This window comes from Vombatus ursinus, unplaced genomic scaffold, assembly GCF_900497805.2.
Source record: "Vombatus ursinus unplaced genomic scaffold, bare-nosed wombat genome assembly UNPS02014874.1, whole genome shotgun sequence".
In the NCBI taxonomy this organism is placed as follows: Eukaryota; Metazoa; Chordata; class Mammalia; order Diprotodontia; family Vombatidae; genus Vombatus; species Vombatus ursinus.
This window is the reverse complement of record NW_020954652.1, coordinates 19,477,006-19,488,373: the sequence shown is the minus strand read 5'-3', so window position 1 is coordinate 19,488,373 and position 11,368 is coordinate 19,477,006. Positions and strand designations below refer to the sequence as shown.

General features: G+C 36.3%; 1 protein-coding gene across 6 annotated transcripts in view; it reads right to left on the bottom strand.

Annotated features, from left to right (window-relative positions):
* The window catches only part of OSBPL8 (oxysterol binding protein like 8), a 214,993-nt gene that overhangs the window by 56,895 nt on the left and 146,730 nt on the right, over positions 1 to 11,368 (bottom strand). For all 6 annotated transcript variants that reach the window (XM_027842484.1, XM_027842488.1, XM_027842485.1 and 3 more), the window contains 2 exons: positions 9,954 to 10,024; positions 3,414 to 3,491 (listed from right to left, as the gene is read on the bottom strand). In XM_027842484.1, the coding sequence (XP_027698285.1) occupies positions 3,414 to 3,491; positions 9,954 to 10,024 (149 nt within the window). The remainder of the gene's footprint in view (positions 1 to 3,413; positions 3,492 to 9,953; positions 10,025 to 11,368) is intronic.

Sequence of the window (11,368 nt, the reverse complement as noted above, 5' to 3'; positions counted from 1 at the left end):
AAAAAAAAAAAAAAAAAAAAAAAAAAAAAAAAAAAAAAAAAAAAAGAAAAGTATGGTGACAAATTAGATGATGAAAAGAGTTTATTCAGACAAGAGACCTGAATGTGGATTCTACAGGATGCAGTGGTTCAAGGAGTTAATAGATGGATGCACTGGTTTGAAATAGGCTCAGGGAGAAGTTGGGCTGATAAGAATAAGGATCAGGATTCAGAAGGAGGTAATACTAGAATGCAGTTTGCCTTATTCACATCCCACTCAATTTCCATTGCCTTGCAATGTGGCATCTGACCTCATCATTTGAAAAACAGCTCTTACCAAGATCAACAATGAACTCAACTGGTAAATCCAATGACTGCCTTTCCTCAGTCCTTATTCACCTTAACCACTAGCTTTTCCCACTGTAGAACACTTTCTCCCAGAAACTTCTTCCTTGGCTTCTCTGACCGCAACCACTCCTACTTGTCTGACCTTCATCAGTCATCCTTGCAGGATTAAAAGCTATCCCTCAGGCTTTATACTGGGTCATTTTCATTTCTTTCTCTATATTTTCTATATTAGTGTTCTCAACAATCTATTTATTTAGTCCCCTAATCATTCTCCTGTGATCCAGGCTGACATCATTAACTGTTTGCTAGAAATCTTCACTTGAACTTCATATAGACATATGAAACTCACCATATCCAAAATGAAACTCACTATATTCCTTTTATAGACCCATCTACCCTTTGTGATGGATAAAAAGTTCAAGAAACATGGTTTCTGGGTAATTACTATCAAATTTCTGGGTAATTATTATCAAATAATGCTAGCATATTATTAATAAAAGGATGGTCATGGCCATCTCTCTTAGACCAAAGACCCCTCATGGAACCCATTCAATGCTTATATGCCCTGGAAGAGCTTATATGTCCTTGGACATTCCTAAAGGTGGAAATCAACTCTGATTGGTTAACAATTAATGAGGGAATGAATATTAAAATCATAGGTGGACCTATTCTAATGAGGGTCTGGGGAATGTGGTTCTGATCACTCAATTTTGGTCAAAGAGAATTACCTATATCCATATCATCTATCTGACAAAAGGGAGAATCCACTTTTCCCCAGACATGGCTGAGTAAAACACAATGGGCTGGAATCCATCGATTCACCTACCTTTACCTTCTGAACAGATCTGAGTTCTGCCTCTCAGTACCAGCCCTGTACTTCAAAAAGCTGCCTGAGTAACTTACAGGGACTGATTTCTGAGTGAGGGAGTAGAAAAGAGGGAAAACTTTGGTCCTAATTCAATAACTAGCTATTAAATACAAAAGATAAATCATCATTTCTCTCACCTCCACATTTATAATTTCTATTGAGAGGATTCAATCAACAAAATTTGCAATCACAGTCTCAAAGCTGTTTTTCTACCTCCTGCTTTTATGAGAGAAAGTTTCAGGAGATGGAGCAGCACTTGGGCAAAATAAGGAGAAGGAAATTGTGTAGGAGACTTTTAGTTTGAACCACTTAAGTACGTCAGAGGTTTAATGTAGGGAGGAAATATCTGGCACTGTTTTGGAGCAACTGAGAAAAAACATGAAGAACAATCTTCTAAACCAGATACTGGTCCAGATTCTACTTCCTGGCTGAAAGGGAAGCAGGACAATTTAGGAAGCTATAGGAGACAACCCAATAAGAGTCTGAGGAAAAAGAGAAGGGTAATAGTAACTGGTGATTCCTTGACCATGAGGACTGAAGCAGCAATTTGTCAACCTGGCAACAGCAGAGACATCTGTTGCCTTTCCTGGGCATATATTCAAGACAGATAACCTTCCAACACTTATCAAAATGGATGACAAATGCCCACTTTGTCTGGGTATTCCTGCCAGAATGATATTAAAAAGTACTGTCAACAATTACGAAGTCTTAGGTAAGAAAGTGAAGATCACAGAAGAACAAATTGTGTTTTTCTCACGTGGCCTTAAAGGAAAGGGATGCAGAGGGTAAGATAGTGGTGTCTGAAAATGGGATCTGCATTTCTAGACCACAACTTACAATACAGGGATAATAAATTCTAAGACATAGATAGAGTATACCTAATGAAAGCTGATAAGAATGTATTTGTAAGTCTACTCAAAAGAGTTTTGATGACACCTCCTGCCAAATTGGTGATAGACTTAAAATGCAGAATGAAGCATGCATTTTTGGACATGGCCAAGACGGGGATTTGTTTTCTTGGACTTTGCATGGTCGTTATGAGGCTTTTGTTTTCTTTTTCTTTTTTAACTGTTCAATGGGGGAGGGAGACATGAGGAATGCGAGAGAGATAATAAATACTTATGTAATGAGATTTGGAGCATGCCTAGATCACCTGAGGAGGCACCTGGCATCCTGCATTCTTCTACCACGTGGGTTAGCATGGTCTCCTTTGATTGGCTGCACATCTGAATACTCTGTGTCTTTAAAACTGGTCACGCTACAATAGTCAATTTCTCTCCTTCTTCTCTCTCTCTCTCTCTCCCCCCCTCCCTCTCTCCCTCTCTCTCTCTCTCTCCTTCTCTCTCCCTCTCCCTCTCCCTCTCCCTCTCTCTCTCTCTCTCTCCCCCCCTCTCTCTCTCCCTCTCTCTCTCTCCCTCTCCCCCTTGTGCGGTTCAGTTACAATGCAAGCACCATAAACTGAACCAGGAAAGTGAATACTTTACACACAGTCACACACATCCCCCACTAACTCTCTTTTGCCCTGAACTCCAGGAAATGGACCTGGGGATGTTTGCTTCTGTTCCACTGAATTTGTCCTTCTCAGTTTCAGGTGTAGGTGGTGTTGCCTACCCCTGCCAGATTGAGGAGTTATTTGCTTCCAAACATCCTGCAATCTAGCTTCCTACCTTACCATTCAACTAAAACTGCACTCTCAAAAGTTACCAATGATCTCTTAATTACCAAGTCTAATGGCCTTTTCTCAAACCTGATCTTCCTTGATTTCACGGTAGCTTTCATTCCTGTTGATCACCTCCTTCTGGATATGCTCTCTTCTCTGGGTTCTTGTGATGCTACCTTCTCCTGGTTCTCCTCCTATCTGCTTAACTACTTCTAATTACTCTTTGCAGGATTTTCATGCAAGTCAAACCCACTAAGCATAAGCATCCCCTAAGCCTCTGTTCTATGCGCCCTTCTTTTTTCCTTCTGTACTATCTTGCTTGGTGATCAGCACTCATGGTTTCAACTATCTGCTCTATGAAGATGATTCTCAGAGCTATAAATCCAGCCCTAATCTCTCTCTTGAGCTCCAATCTCACATCAACAACTGCCTATTAAGATGCTTCAAACTGGATATCCCATAGGCGTCTCACACAGAAAAGTTAGAAAGGTCTTTTTGGTAATTTTTAGGAAAAAGTCTGTCAGCCAATAAAACAAAATTATACTAAAAATTGGCTCACCTTAAGAGATTCCTTTTTGGTGAGCTTGCTTGAAGATGAAAGGTCCTTCTCTGAGCCATTATAAAGTTTGGATTCAGACTGTAATTACAGAAAAATGAACAGAATAAGACTGACTGAAATCTCTCTATCTAGAGCTCTATGATCATACAGATTCTTAAAATAAATAATTCCTAAATACAGTAACAAAACTATTCCCTTTTAATGCAATGATATACGAAGTACAACATGGAATAGAAAGTTCTTATTTTTTGTACATATGTGTTTTTAAACAATTATTCACAACCTACTGCAACCAAGAAGTATCATTTGATAAGTTATGAAGATAAACAACAACATTTTGTGGATCTTCTGTATTCTCTTTCCAAAAGAACACGAAGAGAAATGTCACATAAATTTTAGTGTTTCAAGGAATAAAAGCAATCCCGACAAGCTGTTAAGCTGTCAGAGTAGCTCTTAAAACTCATTAGTAGCTACACTAATGTTTATAGAGATAAGGCTGAACAAAATGTTCATGTTACTTTGCTTTTTAAATCTTTTTTCGTGGAGCAACTATGGAGTGTCTAAAGGCACTGATACCCAATTCAGTTTGTCCACAAGAACCACAGCACTTAAAAAACAACTCAAAACACTCAACTCTTTCCACTTCTTTAATGTACCCTAAGCTTTATTAGGAAGAAAAAAAGTAAAAAGTTCCTACTAAAACCTTGGTCCAACATAGCTGTATTGTGCCTTTCTTGGTATCCTCGAGAGCTTGGTATAGTGTCTGGCCATGCAGTCGGTGCTTAATAAATGTTTGCTGACTGACATAGCTAGATGATATCAATCAATCAGCCAATCAAAATATGTCTTGTATATGTCCAAGTTCAAAAACTAGCAATAATAAATCTGTTATCTATTACCTGAAAGGAAACGCACTATTTAATGCTTAGAAATCAGTCACATAGCTCCAAAGAAGGTATACTTTGAATGTACTATGGTACATTTAGAAAGAGAAGTCAAAACTACTCATACTTTGGATCTATTCGGTATGTGGGTCAGATTCAAATATAATCTACATTTGGAGATTAGGAAATTTACCTTTGCTACATACAATTCTAAATGATGATGATGATGATGATGATGATGACAGTTAACATTTGTACAGCACTTACTAGGTGCTGGCAGTCACTGTACCAAGCACTTTACAATTATTATCTTATTTGATCCTCACAACACCCCTGGGATGTAGGGGCTATTATTATCCACATTTTACAGATGAAAAAACTGAAGCAGACAGAAATTAAATGATTTATCCAGAGTTACACAGCTAAATAAATATCTGAAGCCAGAGGCTTGGGTTTCAATGATTTTCATCACACTCCAGGAACTTCCAGAGATTGCTAGTAAGCTCTGGTATAAGAACTAGCAAACAGGAGGACTGTCACATGATCTCAGTCAAAGACAACAGTAACAGACCACCCTTCCACATTCCCCTAATCCTTGACTGGTTCTGAAGAAAGAAAAAAGAGTTATCAAGTACTAAGACCTTCTACAGTACTTATTCAATGACCTGATATTACCAAGAAAAGATGTATTCCACATAACAAAGCATCTTAATTTTTTTATCTTAACCATTTAAGCATTGAAATATAATAAAAGCTAATTTTTATAATGGAAATACTTCTAAAGTAAATTATATACAACTCTGCTTTTTAAAATCCAAGATACAGAACAATTCAACATAAAAGTTTAATATATGTTTTTTGACTCTCAACATAACCACTGTGATAAATAACTATAACGGATTGTAATACAGTGACACAGCTTTTATAAGACTTTTATATTTCTTTTAAAATTATGTTTTGAATTTTTTTGTTGTGGTTGAGTTGTTTCACTCACATCCAACTCTCTGTGACCCCATTTGGGGGTTTCTTGGCAAAGATACTGAAGTGGTTTGCTATTTCCTTCTCCAGCTCATTTTACAGATGGGAACTGAGGCAAACAGTGTTAAGTGACTTACCCAGGGTTAGGATGGATTTGAACTCAGGTCCCTCTATCCACTGCGCCAACTAGCTGCCATTCTGAATTTATATCTAATTAAAATAGCTGAAGCTGTCAGAAGTCTGACTTTCTAATAAGTGGGGTGGCGACTAAAAGTGAATAACTTGGTGTCAGGAAACAGAATTTTAATTTCTGGACCTGGGCAGATGATACAGAAATGACAGGGGACAAAGGGACAAGGAACCAAGAAGAAAACCAGAATTAGCTAGGGCTGATAAAAATATATACATTTGCCTGGAGACCTGTGTTCTGTGAAAGATTTCACTGTGATCTACTTCAAGAAACAGTAATTCCCTCATTGATACAGATTTTAATTCCTCTATAACTTGAGAATTGGTATGAGTTATTCTGGTTAAAAATTTCATGACCCTGCAGCCAGCCTAGTGTCTCTTCACTAACACATACAGGTTATAATGCTGACACAGCCTTAAAGAATTCAGGATTACCTCTACTCCGTAATACATCTTCAGTGGGGCAAAGTATTACATCAATATGAGGAGTAATTCTCATTACTACAGATGTATTTAAGAAGGCTAAATAAAAATGAAAGGGGTAAGAGAAAATGGACTACATTTATCTGTTAAGCCAGATGGCAAAGAGGAGTTGATCCATAAATAGCATCCAAGGGCCTGGTAATTCATAGGTGAAAATATTCAAGAAGACTAAAAGGTAGTAATATCCACAGCCTTGGATGCTGATGTACAATCAACAAGAATTTATTAAATGACTCATATACCAGGCACCGTGCTAGGTTCTGGGGATAGTATGAAAAAAAGTCCCTGTTGGGGCAGCTAGGTGGCACAGTGGATAAAGCACCAGTCCTGAAGTCAGGAGGATCTGAGTTCAAATCTGCCCTCAGACACATAACACTTACTAGCTATGTGACCCTGGGCAAGTCACTTAACCCCATTGCCTAGCCAAAAAAAAAAAAGTCCCTGCCCTTAAGGAGATTACAGTTTAGCTTAAATGAAAATAATATACATATATATACAGGTAGTCAGTCACTCAGTTCACTACACACACATACACACAAAATATATTCAAAATAGATACAACATGATTTTGAAGGAATGTAAAAGACAAATGTGAATCCATAGCTATTATTGAGATTTGTTAGGAAGAAGCAAATATCTGCACTATAGCAATGGAAAGATATACTTAATTTAAAAGGAACAAATTAAAGATACTCACAGAGTAGCACTGTAGTAATAAGATATACTCCTGAGGGGAAATCCATAAACCAAAAAGGAAAAGCATAATGGAGGATATTTCGATGAAAATTCATAAAGATAAACAGAAATGATATCTACTGAGAGACCACCACTGACTATGAAGGAAAAAAATGGCTCTTGAGTTTAAAAAAACAAATCACAAACTTGGCATCAAGATCAAGAATAAAGGATTTCACTTCTCTTGCCATCTGCTGAACCCGCCCTTTTCCCTCCTCTTCCAGTAAGTGCAGAGTAGCTGATAAATTCTTGACTTAATTTGATGATCATTTTATTTGTCAAAATGTGGAAGAAACAATGAGTTAACTGCAAGTCTAAGTTTGAAATGGAGAAAAACAAAGAACCAGTTGCCAAAGTAGAAATCATGTGAAATTTAGGAAAGCATGCCTGTTCAGTTTAGCATTCATGATAGAAATGTAGGGGAAATCCAGGCATGGCCTGATACTGAAAAGCAGTGTGACATAGCAGATAGAGTAATGGAGTTAGAATTGAGGAGGCTTGGGTCTGAATCCCACCTCTGATACTTTCTAGCTGAAAGCTAAGTCACTTAACTTCTACGAACATCAGTGACCTCATCTGTAAAATAGGGATAATAACACCTATTCCTCAGGGCTGTTACGAGGATCAAAGAAGATATTATATGCAAAGTACTTTGCAAACCTTAACATGCTATACAGAGGTGAACTATGACGATGACCCCAAATTGGAGAGTACAGACATAAAAGGATTTAGGTAAGATAAAGGTATAATTTCTATAAGGCATGTAGTCTCAAGAGGGATAGGAGGCTCTCAAGAATGAAATCTGACACAAATACAAATAGTTATGATGAAAAAGGGGGAGATGCCTAAAAAACACTCATATAGGCACACAAAGAATTCAATTACCAGTTCAGATTTTAAAGGATATATACAAAAAAGGAAGCAAAAGTAGATTACTGACAATGAATACTAAAGTGATATACAGATATACATGTATGTGTGTATATATATATATATATATATATATATATATATGTATATATGTATATATATGTATATGTATATGTATATATATACACACACATACACATATAAGAATAATGTCAGGAACATGAACCAAGAATTACAACAAAAGCAAAGGAAAATGTAAGGTGTCCTAAAAGCCTTCATTCTAAACTATGCTAAGACTTTTGGGACACCCTATACGTGGACAGAACTTTTAAAGCATATTGAAAGCAAAATAAAGATCCAAGTAGGGATAGGACCAATGCTTAGAGTATATGAGAAGATAAAAATGGACAACTTATAAAACTATTCACAACTATAGCACAACTATTCAACTCTTACTTCCTTGTGGTTTTTCTACGAAAACAATTATATTCAAATTGTAAAATATATAGAACGAAAAATAATAGGGAATTGAAAGTGAAGATTAGTGAAGAGACAGTAAGAGCTTCCGGCTACCCTAAAAGCATTCACATTACCATATCCTGACAAACTATATTCCAAGGTATTAATAGAACTAGTATATATGACTCCCTCAGCCACTAGTGTGATCTTTGAGAAATAATGGAGAATAATGGAAGCTATAACTGGAGACAGGCATATGAGGTCTATGATTTTCAAAAAATGGAAATATGAAATAAAATAATCAACTAAATAGTCTGACTTGAATTCTTGGAAAAAATTTAGAATTATTAAAGGAATGGTTTGCAAACATCTAGACCAGGGTTTCTCAAACTTTTTCTACTTGAGACCCCTTTAGTGTGTTTCTTAAACTATGTGTTTTGACCCCATACAGTTGTGACCCACAATTTCAGAAGCACTGATAGACAAAGAAACAATGATAACAAAAGGCCAGCACTACTTCATCAACAGCAGGTTATAGCATACAAATCTAATTTTCTTTTCTGACTGTGTTACTACACTGGAATATCAGAGAATTGCCACAAACACAGTATACCCTGATTTTCATAACCACCCTGACAAAATGTCTCAGGCAAGATTAAAGTTTTTGAGCTGGATTTTTATAGTAAACTGAGGAAGCTAACAAAAAGATCTCAACAGAAATAAATTCTACAAGTGAGTTAAGTCATTTTCTCAAGCACAACATAGAAGAGATATGGCTAGGTAGCAGTTCATCTGAAAAAGACTTAGGGATTTTGGAGAATTACAAGCTCAAAAAGGTCTAACAGGTCATACAACATGACAGTTAAAAAAAAAAACTAATGAAACCCTAGGCTACTTTAATAGAAGAATGGCAGCCAGAACAAGGGAAATAATAGTCCTGCTATGGAGAGACTTTGCCCTGGTCCATCCATGCCAATATTTTTATCTCCAGTTATATGTGGAATAGTTCAGGAAAGCACTAAGAGCAAGTCAATGGACAATAAACATTTATTAAGCACCTACGATGTGCCAGGCACTGTGCTAAATGCTGGTGATAAAAGGCAAAAAGGCAGTTCTTGCCTTCAAGGAGCTCACAATCTAATAGGGGACGCTACATACAAAATGAAGCTAAAAAACAAGGGGAGTGGGAAAGAAAAGTGAAGGGGGGAATACCCAGCACAGAGGGCATGATGAAGTCCTGCAGCTACTGTGGGAAATAATGAAGTGACTGTGCTGGGCACCCTCCTTAAATTATAGAAAATCTGGGAAGAGCTCTCTGATGTTCACCCTCCACCCTCGACAATCAGAGGAAGAAAGGGGCCCCAAGAGCAGGATGCGGAGGAGGTGTGAATTTCAGAGTTGATTTAATCTTACAGGATGATGAGTTTCTGGAGAACATGAAGTCTAGGAGAGCAACCAGATGGTAACCGGAATGAGAGACCTATAAACTGTGACAAACAAGTACTCATTGAAAAAAAGGGATTCTAGTTTGCAGTTGAGAAGATTTAGAGAAGACATGACAGCTATCTTTAAGTACTTGAAGGTCTATCAAAGAACAAAGATTAGACTTGTCCTGGTTGGTCCCAGAGGTAAAGGTCTGAAGAAACTGGTGGAAGTTGCAGAGAGGCAAACTGAGATGTCAGAAAAAGCTTCCTAACAATTAGAACTATCCAAAAACTAGAATGTGCTGCTGCTTCAGGAGACTGCATCTTCTTCACATGATTTGGAATGAGGTAATGGCCATTTGGGAAAGATACTATGGTATGATTCTTTTTAATGTCACAAACCAAATCATGTCAATTGATGCATACCTATATAATATCAGTTGGCCACTGACATACATATTACTGCTGTCATCTTGTATGTGCAAAATAATTCTACCATAACAATACAGAAAACTTACCTTGCTTTTTGACATAGAATGTGATGTCTCTTCTCTATTTTGAGACAGATCATCCTTTCCTCTTTCAAAACCTTAAAAAGAAATTTATTATTATCAATACAGTTATATTGCTACATTTATTTATTTTTATGTTTTTTTTAATCTTTATTTGGTCCAGATTAACCTCTGTAACTTACACTCTTAAGGAGCTACCAGAAGCACAAAGAATTTAAGTTACTTGACTGAGGTCACAGGTATATATGTCAGAGCCAGGACCTAAACTAAATTTTCCTGATTTTAGGACCAGACCTCTCTCTGTTTACAACACCATGATGCTTCCTAAGTAAATCCATATAACACTGTTTTCAGTACATTTAGATAGGTACTGGGTTTTTTTTTAATTTTTAAAAAATCATAAATTTATTTTTAGTTTTCAATATTCTCTTCCATATGATTTTGAGTTTTAAATTTTCTCCCCCTCCTTCTCCCCTCTGCCCCCCAAGATGGCATGCAATCTGATATAGGTTCTACTTATACATTCATATTAAGCATATTTTTCCAGTGTTGGTTATTTTTAAAATTAGTCATCTTCATAAAATAATTTAATATACAGTAAATCCAAAGTCATTGCCTAAGAAGACAATTACTAAATTGTACCTAAATTAATCTATTTATTCAATGCCATAACAATCAAACTATCAAACACTATTTTATAGAGCTAGAAAAAATAATAACAAAATTCATCTGGAAGAACAAAAGCTCAAGGACATCAAAGGAATCAATGGAAAAAATGCAAAAGAAGTTGGTCTAGCCATACCAGATGTCAAACTGTATCAAAACAATTTGGTACTGGCCAAGAAATATAGAGTGGTGGATCAGTGGAATAGATTAGGGGCAAATTACTATAGTAAATGAACACAGTAATCTAGTATATGATAAACCCAGAGATCCAAGCTTTTGGAACAAAAATTCATTATTTGACAAAAACTTCTGGGAAAACTAGAAAACAATATGGCAGAAACTAGGTATAGACCAACATTTCACATCGTATACCAAGATAAGATCAAAATGGGTACATGATTTATACAAAAGGATACTATAAGCAAATTAAAAGAACATGGAATACTTTATCTGTCAGATTTACGGATAAGGGAAGAATTTAGGACCAAAGAAGATACAGAGAACATTACAAAATCTAAAATAGATAATTTTGGTTATATAAAATTTAAGTTTTTGCAAAAACAAAACCAATGCAACCAAAATTATAAGGAAAGCAGAAAAACGTGGAAAAAATTTTGCAGCAAGTACCTCTGATAAAGCCCTCATTTCTCAAACATATAGAGAAATGAGTCAAATTTATAAAAATACAAGTCATTCCCTAATTGATAAATGGTCAAAGGATATGAACTGGCAGCTTCTCAGAAATCAAAGCTATA